The sequence below is a fragment of the Gorilla gorilla genome, chromosome 17 (genome assembly GCF_029281585.2).
Source record: "Gorilla gorilla gorilla isolate KB3781 chromosome 17, NHGRI_mGorGor1-v2.1_pri, whole genome shotgun sequence".
Lineage (NCBI taxonomy): Eukaryota > Metazoa > Chordata > Mammalia > Primates > Hominidae > Gorilla > Gorilla gorilla.
In genome coordinates, this window is record NC_073241.2 from 75,115,881 (window position 1) to 75,138,782 (window position 22,902).

Consider the following 22,902-nt stretch of genomic DNA (forward strand, 5'->3'; position numbering starts at 1 on the left):
TAATATAAAATAAAATATTAAAGTTAATATTCAGAATGAGATCAAAGGCAATTTGCTTAGATCCAGCTTATTCTAAATATGAGAGAGACTAACAAAACTTTTGTCAAACACAATTTAGGCATAAATTCAGGATAAATTTTAAAAAATGATGTACTAAACTACTATTATGAATATTTTCAAAACTGTATTAAGTTTTTAAAAAGGGGTGGGAATTAGGTCCTTTTTACACTAAGTGGAATAAGACTACCCTATACAACAGGGATCCCCAAGCCCCACCTCCTGTCAGATCACCCATGGCGTTAGATTCTCATAGAAGTGCGAACCCTATTGTGACCTGTGCATGTGAAGGATATAGGTTGCATGCTCCATCTAATGCCTGATGATCTGAGGTGGAACAGTTTCATCCCAAAACCATCCCCTCTACTCCAGTCCATGGAAAAACTGTATTCCATAAAACCGGTCCCTGGTGCCAAAAAGGTTGGAGACCACTGCTATACAAGACAACCAATGCCCCACCCCCCTAAGAAGCAGCTGTAGGGTCAGACTGCTTGAAGCTCATGCAAACTGTGAAAAAGGTCTCTCAGCCTCTGCTGTACCTGGAAACAAAACTGCAGAGGTCCTTTTATTTCTGTAGAGGAGGAAGCAACAATCATTCCTACGTTTCAACAATATGGTGAGGATGGAATTACATCTTACCTTGGTTAGCAGCATGAAAATCATATCACTGTTGTCCTCACTTAGAAACTTCACCACTTTCTCATACAGCTGTATGAACTCTGCAGGCGCAGCACTGGGAGTGAAGAAAGGAGACAGCAGGGAGCAGAGCCTGCTGTTCTTCAGAATGGTTTCAAGTACTTTTCTGCACTCCGATTTAGTGCCACTGATAAACACCTTGGAAAAATAAAAAGGAAAAATGTCACCAGATTCTTCCCTCACAACCTTTATTTAAGCAAGCAAATTTTTAAGGGGCACCAAATAAGGTGAATAGAATTTTTTTCTAAACGAAAGTCTGAAACAATCAAAAGACAGCTAAAATCAACATAGATAAGCCTATTGCTTCCAATGGAAGTAATATTAGAAATTCTGAAGAATCCATAAATCTGATTTGGACAAGTCACACAGAAAATGCTGAGTTAGTCCGGGCGCAGTTGCTCACGCTTGTAATCCCAACACTTTGGGAGGCCGAGGCAGGCGGATCACCTGAGGTCAGGAGCTCAAGACCAGCCTGACCAATGTGGTGAAACCCCGTCTCTACTAAAAATACAAAAATTAGCTGGGCGTGGTGGTGGGCACCTGTAATCCCAGCTACTTAGGAGTCTGAGACAGGAGAATTGCTTGAACCCAGGAGGCAGTGGTTGCAGTGAGCTGACATCACACCATTGCACTCCAGCCTGGGCGACAGAGCAAGACACCGTCTCAATAAAGAAAAAAAAAATGATGAGTTAACTATACTACAAGACTTTTAAGACATTAAAATATTGGGGTACTTTGAATCCACAAACATGCAATGTCCCCACCATGATTACTACAGTACCCAACATGGTGCTGCATTACATCAGAAAACAAAACTTTCAGGTTATAGATTTTACTGAGAGTTATATTTAATACCTGTCAAAAACTAACTTCCATAATAATATATAATCAAGATGATGTCATCTTGTTTTAACTTGGTTCTAATATTTAAAAGTACAGAATATAAGCAAAAATTGAAACAATTTCACTGGCAGGAAGGCTTTCATATGGTTGACCACAGGCGGAAATAATAAAAGAACAAGACTGATAGGCTTGAATATATTAAAATTTTAACTTCTATAAGGCAAAAATATCATAAAATTAAAGGAAAAAAATGACAAACTGGAAAAATGGTTTTTTAACACATTCCAGATGCCAGGTTAATAGTGTGAGGAGCTCTTTCAAAGCAATCGGAAAACAAGAAACTCCAACAGAAAGTGTACAAAGGACCACAATCACCAGTTCACAAAAGTATATATAAATGGCCAATAAACATATGAAAAGGCATATAACTTAACAAGTACTTAAAGAAGTACAAATTAAAATAATAATGAAATACCACTCCCTTATCAGATTAGCAAAACTTAAAAGAATGAGAGTTCCTAATGTTGGTTATGGTATGAAGAATAACAAACTCAAACACTGCAATGATAGCATAAGTAGGTGCAAAATTCCCAGGGAAGGCAGAGTGACTATGTCAAGCATGATGTAAAACATCAAATATACAATGTGTATCAAATTCCTTTGACACAGCAATCATACCTCTAAGAAATTATCCTAAAGAAAAGTCCAACAAGTTCACAAAGACATACAAGAATATTTACCTCAGCCTGATTGTAGCAAAACAATCTACCTAAATATCCATCCATCAAACACTAGCTCAACACACTCTAATAAATCTGTATCATGGAGCACTATACAGACATGCAATGTCATGATATAGGTCTGTATTTATTAACATGAAATAATGTCTAAAAGACATGTTTAAATGAAAAAGGAGGTTACAAAATAGCATGAGCCCATTTTAAGTGCCTATCCATATCTATATATCTCTATATATGTAGAAATATGTTTACATATACATATACACAAATAGACACACATATACAAGACAAACTATAATGAAATGTTAGCTATGTAGTCAGTATTTCTAGGTAGTTAGGATTATAAGAAATTTTTCTTCTTCATACTTTCTATGCTGTCTGCATTGCTTATAATAAGCATACATTAATTTTTTTTTTGAGACAGAGTTTTGCTCTTGTTGCCCAGGCTGGAGTGAAATAGCATGATTTCGACTCACCACAACCTCTGCCTCCCAGTTTCAAGTAATTCTCCTGCCTCAGTCTCCCAAGTAGCTGGGATTATAGGAATGCACCACCACACCTGGCTAATTTTGTATTTATAGTAGAGGCAGGGTTTCTTCATGTTGGTCAGGCTGGTCTCGAACTCCCAACCTCAGATGATCTGCCCACCTCAACCTCCCAAAGTGCTGGGATTACAAGTGTGAGCCACCCCACCCAACCAGCACACATTAATTTTATGATCAGGATAAAAAACTTCCTACAAAAAAATCAATGATAATACCTGTTCAGCATTACTTCCTTATAAGCATCCAATAAGTAAGTACTCATTCAGTTGAATTTGGGTGAGAGTACATGGTTAACTAGTGTTTACATATTTCAAACAAGAGGTTTTCCTTTCTTTTATGAAACATTTCATAAATCTGTATGATTACCCTTGCCCTTGTTAAATATCTATGTCACTGTAAGCCAAATAAATAAATAAACAAACAAATAAATGTTGACCAAGACTAGCAACCGGGACACAGCAGTGGGGAGGTGGGGCGAGCACTGAGTGTTGTCAGAAGCCCTGGGATCCAGTCTCAGCTCCACACTCACCAGCTGAATTCTTTAGGCCAGTCACTTAATCTTCTAGAACCTAGTTTTCTCATCTTTAAGAAGGGAATCTCAATCACACAGATTCCCCATGAGGATTAAACAAACTGGAAAGTATTTTTATAAACAATGAAGAGATTTAGTACTGTTATTGTTAAGAACACCAAGGATATATGACAAATTCTGATGTCTCCCTAGACTTTCAAATATGAATAATCTCCCTTGTATGAGAAGCAAAATTCTATACCAACAATTCTAATCATATCTTGAGAAGCCTACAACTCCAAGAGGCTTCTGACTTGGCTAAGACTCTGAACCTGTAATATAAGTCTGAAGTCAATGCTGACTATATCCAAAGAAGACAGACACCGCAGAGACTCATTATCTGATCAAGGCAAAAGGTACAAATAGCCTTACCTGTCCCAAGATCTCAATACATGAAGTAAAGAACTGCCTTGTTGGGGGATGACGCTGCGTCTCATCGCTGACGTAATCCACAATAGTAAAGAAAAGGCTAATGCCAACTTTCTGAATCCCAGGTGTAGGCTGCAACTTGTAGGCATTCACTAAGGCCCTGTGGGAAAATGTGGGTAAGACTGTAGTCTACAGTAAAAGATTCCATACTCACAAGGCCTTCTTTGATACCCTACATTTCTCAGGCAATATTCTTAAGAATCCTCAGAGCACCCATGAAAATGTCACTTTAGAAATATTTCATGGAGTAAATATATGTATCTTCCAATTTTACTGACAACTGATTTTCTTTTTTTTTTTTCTTTTTGGGGTGGGGGAGACAGGGTCTCACTCTGTCACCCAGACTGGAGTGCAATGGTGCGATCTCGGCTCACCACAACCTTCGCCTCCCGAGTTCAAGTGATTCTCCTGCCTCAGCCTCCTGAGTAGCTGGGATTACAGGCACACGCTACCACGCCTGGCTAATTTTTGTATTTTTCTTTTATTTATTTTATTTTATTTATTTATTTTTTGACGGAGTCTCACTCTGTCACCCAGGCTGGAGTACAATGGCGCAATCTCAGCTCACTGCAACCTCCACTTCCAGGGTTCAAGCAATTCTAACACCTCAGCCTCCCAAGGAACTGGGATTACAGGCAGCTGCCATAATGCCCAGCTAATTTTTTTGTATTTTTGTAGAGATGGGGTTTCACCATGTTGGCCAGGCTGGTCTTGAACTCCTGACCTCAGGTGATCTGCCCACCTCGGCCTCCCAAAGTGCTGGGATTACAGGCACGAGCCACCGCACCTGGCCAATTTTTGTATTTTTAATAGAGATGGGGTTTCACCACGTTGGTCAGGCTTGTGTCAAACTCCTGACCTCAAGTGATCCGCCCACCTTGGCCTCCCAAAGTGCTGGGATTACAGGCGTGAGCCACTGCATCTGGCCGATTTTCAATACTTAGTAATAATTTCATAGTCTCCTAGGGAAAAAAAATCAGCTATAAGAACTAATTAACATTCTCATCCTTATTAAAAACGTTCATATTTTGCATGTAATTCATAATTTGTTATTTAACTTTTTGTATTCTTTACATAATTTTTTTAAACACAAAACCCTGATTTCTCTACATTTTAAAATCCAAAACACTGACTAAAGTTGAGATAAAGATTTCTGTGTAGAATAAGATCCTAGAATAAAGATATCCCTTCCAATTCTCACACCTTTTTGTGTCCCTTTCCCAGTAAAAGAAACATCAACCTCTCGTTTGCCTGGTCTCCTCATTCCCAGGAGCCCCAGCCCAACACACAAAAGGACTCAATGCTCCCCTCCATACACCATCCTACTCTACTGAGGGGATCAGCTGTTGGAACTAGAATGTGGAGTCAGTCACCTTAAAGTAAAGGCAGAGTCAACCCCCACCTCCCAAGTCATGTCATGGTGGCTTTGGAAAGAAAGAGGACAGTGAGAGTAAGCCACAATGAAAGCCAAAAGAAAACGATGGTCAAATGCAAGTTCACAACCACACTTGAGAGTCCTGATTCCCCTAAATAATTGTGCTATGAACTTTGTTCAGTCATCTGAGTTGACAATGATAAGTTCCTGGGTAAATGTGACTTTGATATAACACATAAGCACTAAATCTCTCCACAACTGAATTTCAATGCACTATATCATCTCACAATTCAGGGGTCAGCAAAATTTTTCTATATAGGGCCAGATAGTTAATATTTTCTGCTTTATATCTCTGTTACAACCACTCAATCCTTCTGTTGCAGCATAAAAGCCATAGAAATTATAAATAAATGGTGATGGCTGTGTTCCAATAAAACTTTATTTATAAAAATAAGTAGCAGGCCAGATTTGACTCAAAGGCCGTAGTTTGCTGATGTCTGTACTAAATTAACCTGTGGGTGCTGCAGGGGTGGTGGTGGTATAGTAGCATGTATGATTACTATTCATGATAACAAAACAGTATTTCAAATTATAATGCCTGCGAAACTTACGTGATCAAGTTTTCTGCATGTACAGCAGCTTCCACAATATTAAGTGATGGTGGTTTAGCAGCTTCAGCTTGCAACTGCTTCACTTCCTTCCGTAAAACATGAAGCTGTTGGCTTATGGCTTCATTCTTATGCATGCCTTCAAACTAACAAAAATTAAAGTTATCAAAAGACATTTCCCCCCATGTGTCAGGTTTTCCATGAAGACTCAAACTGAAATAAAATTATTGTCTTATAAAAATACCAAAATTTGTATGTCTTTATATGACTGCCTTATAAACTGGTAAGATCTTGAATTAATTTATCAATAGTTCAAAGCCTTTTGTAGGATACTATTTCACTTATGTTTCAACTCCTGAAATCCTCATCAAAAACATATCCCATGTCTTCCACCACTGAGGCTTTTCTTGAAGCACAGCAAGCCCCTCCACTGCTGATCATGGCTCCCCAGCCATAGCCCTTCTGTGTGCTCTCAATCCAACATACAAAACACTCAACTCCAAACACTCAGGCTGCGTACACATGTGTGCCCAGCATTAAAAAAAGATGACACAGATGCTGCTCACAAATGTCGTTTTGAAAGGAAGAAAATATATATAATCATAAAACAAATAACAAAATAAGATAAAATATGGGGAAATGCCCAAACCAACTCCATGCCAAGGAAAGAGCAATTGGCTAATTCCTAAATTCACCAATTTAGGTTCCTAGAAGCTGGTCTTTGATAAAATTTTTATTGGTTTTCAGTAAAGGTGGAAAAACAAGGAGAATTTATTGAGCTTCTTTAAAAAAAAAAAACTAAATTTTTTTCAACTCAAAAGATTATCCTTTTTTAAGATTAGCCTTTCTTATTTGAGAAGCCATCAACAAACCCTTTCTCTGACTGATAGTGACATACATAACTGGTTTGTTTATGCAATTTTAATGTCATTTTTTGGATGTGGATAGAGGCAGAAGAAAAGAGAAGACATCCTGGGCCCAGACTGCAACACAAACACAGAACTGACGTGACAGCTGTGGGGGATGTGGGACAGAGAGACAGGAAGGAGGAGCCCGGCCAGGGTTGCAGGGTGCAGTAAAATCAGACTGGGGAGCTGAGAGAGCCCTCTTGGAGAGGCTTTGAAATGCAGGCCGGGGAGTCTGGACTTACAGGTACAGCTGAAGAGACCATAACATTTAGAAGGCAAGAGTTCTAAACTCTATATTCTCCTCCTGTCTTCCCCCAATCACATGGGTGAGCAGTAAGGTCTACATTTTTTCCTTACACGCACCTGCCCAAACCCAGTCTTCAGCCATCGCTGCAATGATTAAAGATATCCTTTATAAATAATGTAAATACTTAATTCACAAACTTATTACCTGAGGCTCTTATGTCACTTATGAGGCCCAGGGTTATTATCATAAATTCTGTATAAAAGTTCCTGAAGGGCGGCCAGGCATGGTGGCTCACATCTGTAATCCCAGCACTTTGGGAGGCCGAGGTGGGCGGATCACTTGAGGTCAGGAGTTCGAGACATGCCTGGCCAACGTGGTGAAACCCCGTCTCTACTAAAAATACAAAAATTAACTGGGGGTGGTGGCAGGCACCTGTAATCCTGGCTACTCAGGAGGCTGAGGCAGGAGAATTGCTTGAAGCTAGGAGGCAGAGGTTGCAGTGAGCTGAGATCATGCCACTGCACTCCAACCTGGGCGACAGCGTGAGACTCCGTCTCAAAAAAAAAAAAAAAAAAAGTTCCTGAAGGGCAATGGTCCTTCCTATTTGTTTTACTTACCCAGAACCCCAGCACAGCATAACTCTGACAATACACTGAGCAACTATTTTTTATGACTGTGATAATAATAACTTTCTTGTATAAAACTCATTAATGTTGTATTAAAAATCTTTACAAAACTTCTTTAAAAAAGAAAAAAGCTCTGTGACATCAAAATGCACAAAAGTGAATATTCTAGAACATATAATGTTAACAATAATTAACTTTTACTATTGGAGAAATGAAAGATTAAAAAAGAAATTACTTGCATTTAATTAGATAATAAATCAATACAAGTATCTGAATTAAATTTGAAATCTTTCAAATAACAGACCAATGTTTAATATCCTAAAATGTGATTAGGAGTATCTGCAGTCAGCCTTTTTGTTCAATACATCACCAAATACAGTCAGACCGGGACTATGCGTGTCACAGAATCCCCTGGCTGGCCTGGAGAGAAAGGAGCCAAACAGGAAAAGAATCTAAGATGAGGAAGGAAGACACAGAATGAAGGGAGGTGGAAAGGCAAAGGATCCAGAGACCACTTGACTGGAAAAATGCAGACAGGACTAAAACTACTCTGTAACCCAAACTTTACAACTGCCATTCCATGTTGTAGAAACTACTAAAATAAAACCAGCTGGTTTAGGAAAGTTTAGACCCTCTCACAAAAAACATCCCCAAATTATTATTATTTTCTAGTCTACTTATTTTTGTTTATTGTTCCCACTACTGTTGAAAGTTTTCTTTTTTTTTTTTTAAATTTTATTTTTTTTTTTATTGATCATTCTCAGGTGTTTCTCACAGAGGGGGATTTGGCAGGGCCATAGGACAATAGTGCAGGGAAGGTCAGCAGATAAACAAGTAACAAAGGTCTCTGGTTTTCCTAGGCAGAGGACCCTGGGGCCTTCCGCAGTGTTTGTGTCCCTGGGTACTTGAGATTAGGGAGTGGTGATGACTCTTAACGAGCATGCTGCCTTCAAGCATCTGTTTAACAAAGCACATCTTGCACCGCCCTTAATCCATTTAACCCTGAGTGGACACAGCACATGTTTCAGAGAGCACCGGGTTGGGGGTAAGGTCATAGATCAACAGCATCCCAAGGCGGAAGAATTTGAAAGTTTTCTTTTTTTACTGCAATGAAGGTGAGAGCAATGGAATGTCTATCAGTTCATAATTACAAGAAGTAGTAGACAATAGAACAAAGTAGCATGCTGGAAGCCCCTCCACTTGAGTCATTTTAAGTGGACACAGAAATTTAAAAGTTTCCTTGTCTAAATTTAAAAGTTGGACAAAGCATGTCCTTCAGCCAGTTTTTACAATAATGTGAGGCCCTCAGTGGGTCTTTTCCATCGTTCATTTCTTGGAATTAACAAATTTTTCACATGATAATAAATCAACCCTGGGGTCAGCAAGCGTACCCACAATACCAAAGTACATCAAAAGGAACCCAATTATAAATCACCCTATTTCCCCAGGGAACATCACTGAATTGTTAGAGCCTTCTATTCGGAAGAGAGAACACAGAAAGAAGCACGTCTCACTTCCCATAAAATATATTTGCCTTTGTATACCCCAAAAAAGCTATCCATAGCTCAGATGCTTGCAGACAGCTGGAAATTTCCAGGACATTCTTTCCCAGAAAAATTCTATTAAGGAATAAAATATTTTCATGATATAATTTGAACTCTTTATAAAGGAGTCATTCAAAATTATATTTAAAATCTGAAGTCATTTCCCATAAAGCTAATTTTTAAAAACTGATCTAATCTAGAATGTTAAGATCACAAATTCTCTAATCACTGAAAAAAGAAGGCAATACTATTATACAGACTCAGAGAGAAAATGAAATGGTACCTATATTCATTTACATGAGATTTAACTGTCATGATCAGCTTACTCAGAATCACACTGCAAGTATTCAGAAGTTGCAGCTGAAACAGCTGAAGCAAAACGACCTGGCAATATTGAATGGGAAAAGTAGGGGTCTTGAATTTAGACACATGCAGGCTTGAATCCTGACGGAGCTACTCACTAGCTATGTGACTTTGGCAAGTCTCACAGTGTCTCTGAACCTGTTTCTCTGAACTCATCCTCATTCTGTGAAGATTAAGTTGGATAAACTTGGCACAGTGCCTCACATCTGTAATCCCAGCACTTTGGCAGGCCAAGGTGGGTGGTTCACTTGAGGTCAGGAGGTCAAGACCAGCCTGGCCAACATGATTAAACTCCATCTCTACTAAAAATACAAAAATTAGCTGGGCATGGTGTTGTGACCCTGTAGTCCCAGCTCCTCAGAGAGAATCATTTGAACCTGGGAGGTGGAGGTTGCAGTGAGCCAAGATCGCACCACTGCACTCCAGCCTGGGCGACAGAGTGAGACTCTGTCTAAAAAAAAAAAAAAAAAAAAAAAAGTTAAGTTGGATAATGAAAGCAAAGCACCTAGCATAATACCAGGGACATGAGAGTGCCCCAAGCAAGTGACAAAAAGTACTGTGAACATGGCTGAGAAAGACAGTGCAACCATCCTTACTGCTTCCCAAGACTGAATATTTGGGAGACATTTATACTAGAGTAAAAATGTACAGTAATCAGTGTATAGTATTTAAGTTGAGTATTTAAGTATGGAAAGTATTAAGCTGTTTAAAAGCAAAGGTAAGCACAATCAAAGAATGAACTGTTAATTTTTAATAAGAAAAAGTTCCAATTTCCATGATGTCTGTCATGGCCAAATAATATCCACAAAATTCCCCAAAGTAGTTAAAATCAGGGAACTTACTTATGAAGGGCATAAATCTAGAGCTGTTCATTCCTTCAAACACATCCATTTTGCAGCACTGACTGTATGAGGCACTGATGATACAAACATGAATAAGACAAAGTCCCTGACCTTGTGTAACTCAAAATCTAGTAACAGCATAGAACTAATCATAACACAAAATAAGTTGTAACACAGCCTAATGAGTGGTGTGTTACAAATAAGGATGCTTCCTTTCAGCAGAGGTGTACTAAAAAAATTAAAACAGGCCAGGCATGGTGGCTTACGCCTGTAATCCTAGCACTTTGGGAGGCCGAGATGGGTGGATCACCTGAGGTCAGCAGTTCAAGACCAGCCTGGCCAACATGGTGAAACCTCATCGCTACTAAAAATACAAAAATTAGCTGGGCACGGTGGCACCTGCCTGTAATCCCAGCTACTCAGGAGGGTGAGGCAGGAGAATTGTTTGAACCCAGGAGGCGGAGGATGCAGTGAGTGCCACTGCACTCTAGCATGGGTGACAAGAGCAAAACTCTGCCTCAAAATAATAATAATAATAATAATAATATTAAAAACAAATAAAGATGGAAACCTTATTCCCAAAGAGTTCAGTCTGGCAGGACAAAACAGCAAGTGACTGCAACAGCATTTAGGCACAAGCTGCAATGAGGGAAAGAACATCTCAATTCGACTGCAAGAGTCCGCAAAGACTTCAGAAGAGGTTTGGCCTGAACTAAATACTGAAGGCTGAGCAAGAAAGAGGTCAGAAATAGGTGGGAGGAGAACAAAAGCAGCATATGCGAAGAACAAAAGTATTAATGTGTATGTTGTGTTTAGAAAAATGCAGAAAGTCTAAATGGCTGAAAAGTAAAATGTCTGTGAAGTGGGAGAGAGGATAAATGATGCTGCTAGAAAAAGACCAATAACAGATTATGAAGGGCACTAAGGGTCATATTGCTTTTGATACTGCCAAGTAAATATGGGTTTTTAGCCTGCAAATGTGATCAGATCTATGTTTCAAAAGATGAGTAATGAGAGAATGGAAAACAGACTAGGCACGGAGAGAGATATGGACAGGAAATCTAATTAATGCAACAGGTCAAGGGAGAAGCGAGGTGTGCATACCATGGAGAAATGTATACCAACAGAAACACAGAGAAGGGAATGTCAGGGGCTTCAGAAAGCCATTTCAGAGGCAGAACCAATATGGAAGCAACTTTGGAAAATACAGGAATGAAGTAGGATAGGGTAACTGGAAGCGATGATACTGATGCCTAAGTTTCCAGCTTGGGAGACCAGCTATGTGAAATTATAGGAAGAAGAGATTTGGAAGGTAAAGGTGAGATTAATTTGGGAATATGGAGTTTGAGGTATTTGTGGAACATTCAGGTAGAATGAGGCAGGTGGAAATCTAGATTTGGAACTCAAGAGAGAATTCTGGACTAGAGAAACAGAACAGGATTATCAACATATGAGTAAATAGCTCTTTTGTTCTTTTTGAACTATTCTGAGATCTATTGGAGTTATAAACTCTCCAGAAAAAAAATTTACGCACACTTTCAGGAACTTCACCAATTCTCTAAAGACCATTCACAGACCCCAGATTAAGAACTCCAGCACAGACAGTAGGCAAAAAAAGATGATGTCATATGAAGAAGAGAATCAGGATAACTAGCAATCTAAGGGTTTGAGTTGAGGAGGAAGAAACCCTGGAAACTGAGAAGTGCTTAGAGATTCAGAGGGAAAAGATGAGACTACATAAAGTTCAATATCACAACAGAAAGATGTTAAAAGGAATGAAAACTACTGAACATAGCCATGAGGTGGTCACTGGACACATCTATAGAGAGGGCTACAGTTTTATGTATAAAAATAACACAACCTACCTTTTGCAGGACATACTCTCTCCCAATGACAGTTTCATTATGAGTCATAAACACTGAGAACTCACCCTCTCTATCCTCCATTAACACCTCTTTTTCCAAAACTAAAGTCATCCATAACCAATATTATCATTTGGGTAATGGATGGCTTCATATTTAAGTACAATCTTTGGCCAAAAATCTGAGCAAAATGAACAACTTGCATAGATAATTCCCCAACTTCATAGCAGGTAGAGTTTCAGCTTTCCTCTATCTTGCCCTTCGCCATTAATGTGTAACAAAACATATTTTTATCTTCAAGTCCTAGAAGTATCAACCAGCAAATACTGCTTGGGATAACCTCAACTAGCAACAACAGTACTATATAACTTTCAAGATTATTTAAGTCTCAGCCTATAAAAGTTGTTCACTGTCCATGTTTTTAATTGCCCTGGCAAATCTGCGTATCAGGCAAAACACTGGCTGCAGTCGATACTATTATTGATACTGAACTTCTAGGAGCCATCAGTGAGGGATCTCAAGCTTGTGGAACTTCCCAAGTGGGACTAAAAGTCAGGGCACTAAGCAAACGAGTGAGGCCAGCAGAAAAGTAAAACCTGCTTTAAGAAAACTTAAATATTTCTAATGAGGTTAGGGCCACAAAATACAGCTATTTTTTCAAATTCTTTAAGCTTCTGCAACATCTCCTTTTTTCCCTCTGTCCTTCATTACTTTTCCCCCTTCTTTCTTCAAGCTATATTAGCAATTACCAATTTTTCTTTTTTTTCTTGAGACAGGGTCTCACTCTTTTGCCCAGGCTGGAGTGCGGTGACACAGTCACAGCTCACTGCAGCCTGGACCTCCTGCAGTCAAGTGATCCTCCTGCCTCAGCCACCCAAGCAACTTGGACCACAGGCATGCGCCACCATGCCCGGCTAATTTTTGTATAATATTTTTTGTAAAGACAGAGTTTCTCTATGTTGCCCAGGCTGCTGAACTCCTGAGCTCAAGCAATCTGCCCACCTCGACCTCCCAAAGTGCTAGGATCACAGGAGTGACCCACCACGCTCAGCCCAACTTTTCTTTAAAGAAAAGAAAGCACAAGAACTTTGGTGTGTTTGTAAAAACATCTAAGCCATGTTCACATCAGTCCTTTTCATAAATCATCTTTTCTCTGACCTCCCTCCAATCAAAATTACCTAGAAGACATTTTAGAAAAGGTGTTTCTTTTTATTTCAGAATTAACAAAGCAAAAGATTATGTTTAAAATCTCAATTCAAGGGTTCAGACAAATAATATAATACTATGATCCCTTTTTCTGTAAAGGAAAAGAGACAAGTCACAGGTAGGCTTAGAGCTTCAGCTCCCTGGCCTGCCTGGTGGTATTTTCCACTGCAAGGCCCAGAGAGTTAACAGGAGGTCAGGGCAAGAGACCTGTTCTTTAGCTGAGGCAGTAAATATTTACAGTTCTTCACAGAGCAAGCCATCAGCCAGAACTGGAAAAACATTTCTTTATAGTTATCTCACTTGTCACTTATAAAAATGCATTTTAGAATTCTCTTCTCTATATAAAATTAACAGTCTGGCAAAGATATGTAGTTTTAAAATATGGAAAAACACAAATTGGTGAAGACACCCCTTTTTTTATTAAAACCGGATACATTTTCAGTTTTTTCCTCACTAACTCGAACTCCACCCAAAATTGGCAAACTTTTCTCCCAGTTTTATTACTTCAGCAAGTGATCTTTTCTTAAATATTTCTACCTTGGTCTTACTACAACAGCATTAGTAACTGGGAAAAAAATACACCAAAAGAAAACCAACTGTATAAAGCACCTGGCCAAAGATAACTCAATGTTTAAGAGTCGCACATATTTACAATAACATACGGGAAAATAAGTTGGACTCATCCTAACTTTTAGGTCAAATTTCTGAACTTTAGACAAATACAACTATGTTGAAAAATCAGAGACACATTTTGAAAGTAATGAAAAATACAATACATATAAAAGATTATTTCAGAGAAGACATTTTGTAGAAAAGAGTCTCCCAAGGAAATTGATGGAGACATTGGAATAGTTACAATGAAAATTAGCAAAAAAAGAAGGGAAATTTCTGAAAGACAAATAAGAGGGAGTAAAATAAATTTTCTCCAATTTCCAAAAGCTAACAAAAAAGAATCATTTGTGTGTAGACAGATTTAGACAATAGGCAGTGCTCATCTCCAAGCATTTCTCTTTCAGCTTAAGGAATACTGACTTCACTCGAAGGAGGAATACAGTGCGGTGATTAATGAACACAGGCTGGCCGGGTGCGGTGGCTCAGGCCTGCAATACCAGCACTTTGGGAGTCCGAGACAGACAGATTGCTTGAGCCCACTAGTTTGAGAGCAGCCTGGGCAACATGGCAAAATCCCATCTCTACTACAAAACCCCATCTCTACTTTAAAAAGAGCACTGGCTCTGGAGCCAGACTGCCTGGGCCTTTCTGGCTGTGCCACTTACGGGCTGTGGCACTTCAGGTGAGCAACTTAATTAACTTCTCTGTGACTCTACTTCCTTACCTGAGAAATGAAGATAATATGATAAAGGCCACCTTGCAGAGTTGTTGTGAGGATAAAATAACTTATTTAAAGTGTTTAGACAGGGCCTGGCATAAAGTAAATGCTATGGCACACTAGCTTCAGCAAAGCTTCCATTGTGAAGTGCATACCATATTGCAGATCCAAATTCTGCCTATATTCCAGTGCAAGAAGGTAACTCTGAGAGGCAGTTCAAGTTTCAGTCACATTGTTGCATGTCTCTCTTCTGCCTGTCAGCAAGTTCCACCCAACTAATCTGCTTCCCATATATCCTTCCCACGTTCATCTTCAGGGGCTCCCTGCCATGTGCAGCAGACAGCCAGAGTTCCCAATGATGGGGCACACCAACCTTTCCAATGTGAATTCCCACCAACACCCCCAAAACACTTGGAACAGGCTGACCTAGCCACCGACCCCTAAATGACATCATGGCCACTCCATTTCCAAATTCCTTCTAACTGTATCATCACCAAAGTCTTTTAATCAATTGAGGCCGGATGCGGTGGCTCACGCCTGTAATGCCAGCACTTTGGGAGGCCGAGGCAGGCGGATCACCAGGTCAGGAGTTCAAGACCAGCCTAACCAACATGGTGAAATCCCATCTCTACTAAAAACACAGAAATTAGCCGGGCGTGATGGCAGGTGCCTGTAATCCCAGCTACTCGGGAGGCTGGGGCAGGAGAATCACTTGAACCCGGGAGGCGGAGGTTGCAGTGAGCCAAGATCACGCCACTGCACTCCAGCCTGGGGACTCCGTTTCAAAAAACAAACAAACAAACAAAGGAATCAGTTGAAGCCCTCTCTCTAGGAATCTTCTCAATGATTCTGATTTTTTTTTAATTCCTATTTGAATATCTGTCTTATAGGACTCATCTGGTACCTACAAAAATGTGTGATTAGCTCTATGAGTGTTTTCATGCCCTGCAAAACTAGTAAATGTTTGGGACACAGACAGTGTGCTATATATGTCTTTCAATCTTTCTCATTGATACGCCAACATTTCGGACTCAATTAAAATTCTCTCAGTTCTGAAGAAATTTAAACACTTACCTGAACCGTGACAACTGCGGCTCCTTGGCATTTCTTACCGCTGCTGCCTCTGCACTCCAAATGTAGTGTGGTCTGTTCTTCACGATTCACATACTGCTTTGGCATTGTGTCCAACAGCTCACCATCCAGAGCAACCTGCTGAGATTCCCGAAGAGCTGCGGTTCTGAAAAACATCATCAGGAGGTAAAAGAAAGTCTTAGGAAAGGTTATATGATAGGTGATAAAGGCTTCCAGTTACCCACAGCCAGCATTATAGTGCAGCAAAAGACACATAAACCATAGTAACAGAGGACCAAAGGTTGTGAGCCAAGACTTACCCAAATCATCCCCCAGCAGAGAGGCTAAAGAGAAAGCTAAGAAATGAAAGAAAACCCTATAGAGAAGTGAGACAACTTTATAGCCACAAACAAAGCTCCATTTAGAATCCATGTTATACCAACAGACCCTACAAGAACAAATGAGAATTCTATCCTAACTTCATCACCCTCAAGGGGTGCCTTAATTGTAAGTACCAATGACTTCTTAGGTATTAGCAACTCAAAACAAAATGTCAAAGACCAAGAAAGCTAATGGCATACATGGGGTGTCAAAACTGGTCTAACGGTATGTATCATTACATTAATGGGCAGGTGCTTATATGTGCACTCAACACACACACAACAAATGCCTGGACCAAAAACAGACAAGGAAAAAAATACCGATAAGAAATTGATTCACGGCCTGGTGCGGTGGCTCACGCCTGTAATCCCAGCACTTTGGGAAGCCAAGGCGGGTGGACCACGAGGTCAGGAGATCGAAACCATCCTGGCTAACACAGTGAAACCCTGTCTCTACTAAAAATACAAAAAATTAGCCAGGCGTGGTAGTGGGCGCCTATAGTCCCAGCTACTCGGGAGGCTGAGGCAGGAGAATGGCATGAACTCGGGAGGCTGAGTTTGCAGTGAGCCAAGATCATGCCACTGCACCACTCCAGCCTGGGTGACACAGCAAGACTCTGTCTCAAAAAAAAAAAAAAAAAAAAAAAGGAAATTGATTCACATAGGATTTGTAAAAGTAAGGCTCACTTACTGTTAATGAAACAGACTTACTCCACGTACGCTCCTTCTCACAAGATCTCAAGTTAGATCAAAACCTTAAATTGTTGATCATATTGTATCCGCCATGTGAACTCAAAACAATGACTTTTCCACACTTCAATCAATGTTTATGTCAATTTCTTAAAGAATATGGAGAAGTAGAGAGTACAGCAATGAGAAAAGAAAGGAACTCTTACTTCACACCTTTCCAACACCATCTTTCCAATATCAGAAGATCTCTTCATGAGAAGCATACGAAAATCTTAGCTGGCACTGCTGACGCTCAGAAATGCCACCACAGGAAATGTGAAATTGATAGTTGGTGAGAGTACCACATAATTTCGATGTGAAATTATAAGACTTGTCACAACTTGGTTAACCAAGTGAACCGTCTGGGCCAGGCTGGTCAAACTATCCTCATTGTAAAAATGCTGATGAGGAAGCCACTCCAGGTAGCAAATTATCCAGGCTGTCAAAGCCACCAACATGGGAACATGATCCGTGAGGCTGCATGGTCTTACCTGGCCTGCTGTTGCAACAGATTCAGGTCTGTGCACACCAGCTGGGTGGCGTCCTTCTGACTCAATAGCACAGCAGAGGAAATAACTGGCACAGGAGGCTTCGTCGGGTGCAGAACAAGGGGAGGCTGGGGAGCCTCATGCTTCCGCAAGTTACTTAAAACCCTTTCTTTAGCTGAAAGAAAATTAAGTCATATATACTGAGCAATCAGGTGAATTAGCAGGAGAACAGAAGCATGTGGTACAATTCAGTAGAATTCCTATCCTCAAAAAATTTATAGTCTTACGATAGTTGAAGAGTTAAAGCTCATGATCTTTAATTATTACCCTAGACAGGCCTTGCATGACATGCTAACAAGTTTGGAGTTGATACTAGTGTAAAGCTACTATCTAGTGCCTTACGCTAATATCATGTGGATCTAGTGAACACCTCTATGCAAGCTTGAATCAGATGGCAGATATCATCTGAATAATGGTTTAGGTAAATGGAGTAGGCCTGGAGGCAGGTCACCCAGTTAAGGTTTTAATGCCATCATCAGAATTCAGAGGAATAGAAGAAAAAGGAATAAGCGTTATGGAATATAGCCGAGTCAAAAATCTGAAATCAGGTCAAGGTTTGAACAGGAGGACTGGATGCAGTAAGAGATAAAATGAAGACATACACATAAGCTCCTTCAGCACTTCTATTTATGCAGTCATATAGTCCATCAGTCATTTACTTATTCATTCACTCAACAAATGATTTATGGAGTCCAAATAAGCAATCCTGTGCCACACACACACACACACACACACACACACACACACAAAGGTGAATCTCTACCATGCCACTTTGCCCTAGATTACACATGATCTCATACTGTTTAATCAAATTCAAATGTTTGATACTTCTAGACTTAGTACAGAGCTGAATACACAGTAGATATCCAATAGATTCCTATCTTCCCTCCCTCTCCCTTCACCACACTATACACATACCACACAGCAGGTGGGGACTGAATAACATGAAGAAAAATGCTGCTACCTACCCAATTCTTTTCAATAGCAAGAAACAGAGGAAGGCAGTGGTCAAGGGAATTTCAAGTCAATAAGTCAAGTCAACAAGTACTTAAGAGACTACAGTGAATTTCCGATTACATTCCAGATGTAACATTCCATTTTCTATTCTTGTTAAGAAAAATTAATAGCCATGACTTTACTTGGCATAAGGAGACTTGTATTGTTTGTACCCCAAACAGATGGAATTCAACATTTCAAATAGGTCAAGTACAGCACTATCCCTTATAGTTAGTGTTTTTCCACTAGAACTAACCACTCTTTGCACAGATGTAACCAAGTTAGGTATTCACCACTGGATAAGACTTGTGACTATTTATGTTAAAGTTCCTTTCAAGCAACGTAAGAGGCCATGATGCTAAAGGAAAACTGGGGGCTCTTTCAAACCCAATATAAGTTACCACAAAAGAAAAACCAAGGTATTTTAAAAACAAACAAACAAAAAATCTAAATTCATATTTAACAGTAATCACCACTCTGGACCACAACTGACAAAAATATTGAAGCCAATAAAACAAATTTAGTTTAAGAAAAAGAAATTGTTATCACAAGGGTGCTAGTGAAATTTTTCCTACAACCAATCATAACCACAAATTAAATAATTTGATATAATCATCAACTAACCTCTTATATCTGAGAAAAACCTGAAACTCACTATTTAGAAGTATAGGCCCTAATTTTGTTTAGAAGTACAAGGTATCGCCAGACACAAGAGGTAGAATAATGAGTGGTGAACAGCAGGTCTCTGGAGTCAGACGGCTCTGCCCAATAACCAGCTATGTGGCCCATGCAGGTAGGTCACCTAACAGCTTACAAATTGGGTTTCTTATCTGCTCAATAGGGATAACCTAACAACACAGGGTTTTTGTGAGGACTGAGTTAATGCATATAAAGCACTGAGACAGTGCTTGGAACAAACGAAGGGCTTCATAAATTACTAGCTTAACTCCAGCGAAAACAATTCGTATTTTAGGGCAGTGTTCAGGCAACATAGAAACACTATGAATATGGAAGGGCATGAACGGAAATCATTTAATAGTTCCCAGATCTGTTCATATATTTCCTCTTCTTAACAAACTTTCAGGAATAGAAAAATGAGAATCTACGTTGTTGGCTTGAGGGCAATTTTCATCCCTTTCTCTATATACCTTTCTATATCATTTAATATTTAAAATTAATATATATCTTTTATAATCAGAAAAAAAAATTATTGTTTCAAGAAAAAATGCAGGGAGAGGAAATGTTGGAGGGAAAAATTTTAGAGCCTTAGAAGAAACCAGCCAGCACCATTTTACAGATGAATGGCATGAAGTCCAGAGAAGTTCTTATCTGTCTCTCTTCATACAACTAACGCGTTTTGGTTAGTGGCAAGCTGGAATAAGAAGGTATTCTGCATTTCTCTGAATCACCTCAGTGTCTTCTTACACTATATATTGTAATAAATATTTTGGTCAACAATTGAATTTACAATGATATGTCCTATATTTTTGAAATATAGTCAGTAATTAAAATTAATAGGTTACCCCAAATATCAGCAACTTTATAGGTTAAATGGGCTTTTGTGGCCTGATAGAAAACTAACTGGTAATTTATACCACTGTTTCTCTAGAAAAATGTACTGGGAGAAACAAGTAACTTAGAAACTTCAGGAATCTGATTCATTTGTATGGTAAGGGTTCTAGGTACAAAGGAAAAGAGTTTATAAAAGAAAAAGACAGACTTCTGATTTTCAAAACTGCAAAGTAATTACATTTACAGTTGCAATTTACACCATTGTGTAAGTAAACTGAAATCTCTTTTTAAAGCATCAGAGGAAAAATGAACACTGGGGGAATAAAGTATGTCAGCCTCAACCCTCAATGGCTCTGATTCAATCATTCATTCACTCATTCGAAGGGGCAGGTGCTCCCAGGACCCACCCAGCAAAGGATCAGTGAAGTCCAGCTGCACGGACAAACTGCAGGGTGTGGAATGGGACTCAAGCTTGGCCTGTGTCCACAGACCAACAGTCTCCTGAAACTCATGATAGATGCGCTCCATGTTCAAATACTCCATCCACAGATCCTGAAACAGAATGACAGTACTTTAACTCTGACAGACAAGTCATAGATTCACATATAAAACTATGTATTTCACTATAAAGTGAACCAGTAAGTTTCAACATGAAGTGGTCTACTCCAAGTCCTCCACCATTAGGATAAATTGCCATTAAAATGACCACTCTAACAATCCCTGCAGTAGCTGTAAAACTTTTTTGATTGTGTATCATGATTAGAAAAAATTTTAACAGCCCTATATGTATATTTGTAAATTATATACATACACTATAAAGCTAATACATTATGTATACTATAAGACATAGGTAAAAAATAGCAAATGTTAAAGAGGTAAAAAATAAAATGTTAAAAAATAATCAAATCTGAATTAGATCAAGACACTAAATCCAACTATCAATTTACAGAAAATACAGGGGACAGAAAAACATGTTAAACTACACCATGAAGATACAATTAGCAAAATCCATACTGTGGGGAGCCTCTATGGACAAACTACTCAGTTTCTTCAACAAATAAATTGCAAGGAAAAGTAAAGGGATAAGGGGAGGACTTGTAGATTAAACAGACTTATAAGACATATCAACCAATCACAACATGTGGATCCTGATTTAAACTATGAAAATAAATAAAAACAAAACTTTTATGACATTTATGAGAAAGGTGGAAACTTGAACATTGACTAAATATTTGATATAAAAAATTATTTCTAATATGTCTAGGTATGCTATTGGGTTATGTCATTTTTTTATCCCTATCTTTTAAAATCTTCATGCATCAAGTGCTCTCTGGGATTACCTCCAAGATAAAATGGAAGAGGAAGTGGATGGGCTATAGATGAAACTAGACACATGGCATATGTGGGGAGGGGGAGAAGAGCATGCCCATTATACTGCTCTCCCTATTTTCCTATAAAATGGAATTTTTTCATAATAACAGGTGTCAAATAAGTAAATAAATAAAATGAGAAAACAATAAATATAGTAGCTCTAGTAACCTCTCCCTACACTCCCATGGGCTGTCTTGCATATTCTGAATTATATATATTTCACTTTGGTGATCACTACACTTTAGAATGGGGGACTGCCTTTAACAACAACAAAAAAAAGTCAAATTATCAATGAACTTTAAATAGTAATAGCAAGTGAGCAAACAGGGACTATGGGTTTGTGGACCGTGATTTTTTTTGGATTTTAAGTGTTCTAAAGGCCCAAGGATCCCTCTAAACCAAAAAATGTCCTTGGCTTCTCAATAAGCACATTGCTGTGAAGTCCCAAATCATTATTTCCAAACCAACCCCACAGCCCAAGGCATTCCAGACTCAGAGGAGGAGCTCCAATGTAATCCTGATCACAATCCTGAATTCTACATGCAGCTGAGTGTTCAATGTGCTGGGCTAGATCCTCCTATTGCATATACGCTCCTTTAAATAGGGTCACTCTGTCACTTTCTCTGCCTCTATGCCAAGTAACTGTTAACAGAGGCTAATGAATAGAGCAACTACTAGGAATTAATGATAGGTAAGCAGAGACATCTTATAAACCATAAAAATACAAAACAACCCTGAGCTTGAATTACAGATCAAGAAATTATACATCAAGCACCAAGCAAAGGCTGACTTAAAAAGAAAAAGAGAGAGAAAGCAAGCAATTAATTCTGTTGATGCTGAGGAACCAGGATAAATCTCAGAGAACCAAGAAAGCTATGGCTAATTTTTAAAAACACTGACCAAGTACCTACCATGTACAAAGCCTTGGATATGGATGAGGGGTGTCAAGCATAAAAAGATGAGGATGGAACTGAACTCAAAGGATGTCAGAACACCATGGTCTCATGTGTATTTTTCTTGTTTCTCTGGCCCTATACTCTCAGTCTTATTTCTCTGTGCCTTAAATGCTGTTATCTCTCAATGCTCCATCTTCAGTCCTCTTCTTAATCTACATATTCTCTTACCACTAAATCCACATATCCGACTTTGCCTCATTCCTGAATTCTAGATCTATACCTCCCCTTCTGACCAACTCCTTGATAGAGAGCTCTCGCTGAAGCCCCTCAGGCACCCCCTCTTCCAGGGTTTATCTCTGGGGGACAAAGTTAGAAATTTGGAAGTCTTTGGGTATCTGATTCTTCCTCGATATATTTTTAATTCATCCATTTGTTTAATAACTGCTGCTATTTCAATAGTTCTCCAAACAAAGACTTCAAAATACAAGCCAAATTATTTAGAAAAGTATACATGGCCCTTAGGGATTTCACTCCTACTCACCTCTCTGGTTTCATCTGCCCCGCCTCAGGTGCTATGCCCTACCCTGCACCTTTCTGAACATGCCCA

General features: G+C 39.1%; 1 protein-coding gene across 2 annotated transcripts in view; it reads right to left on the bottom strand.

Moving 5' to 3' along the window:
• The window catches only part of EPG5 (ectopic P-granules 5 autophagy tethering factor), a 117,330-nt gene that overhangs the window by 33,276 nt on the left and 61,152 nt on the right, over nt 1-22,902 (bottom strand). For both annotated transcript variants that reach the window (XM_004059363.5, XM_055368147.2), the window contains 6 exons: nt 20,436-20,580; nt 17,464-17,635; nt 15,867-16,029; nt 5,868-6,010; nt 3,825-3,981; nt 697-891 (listed from right to left, as the gene is read on the bottom strand). In XM_004059363.5, the coding sequence (XP_004059411.2) occupies nt 697-891; nt 3,825-3,981; nt 5,868-6,010; nt 15,867-16,029; nt 17,464-17,635; nt 20,436-20,580 (975 nt within the window). The remainder of the gene's footprint in view (nt 1-696; nt 892-3,824; nt 3,982-5,867; nt 6,011-15,866; nt 16,030-17,463; nt 17,636-20,435; nt 20,581-22,902) is intronic.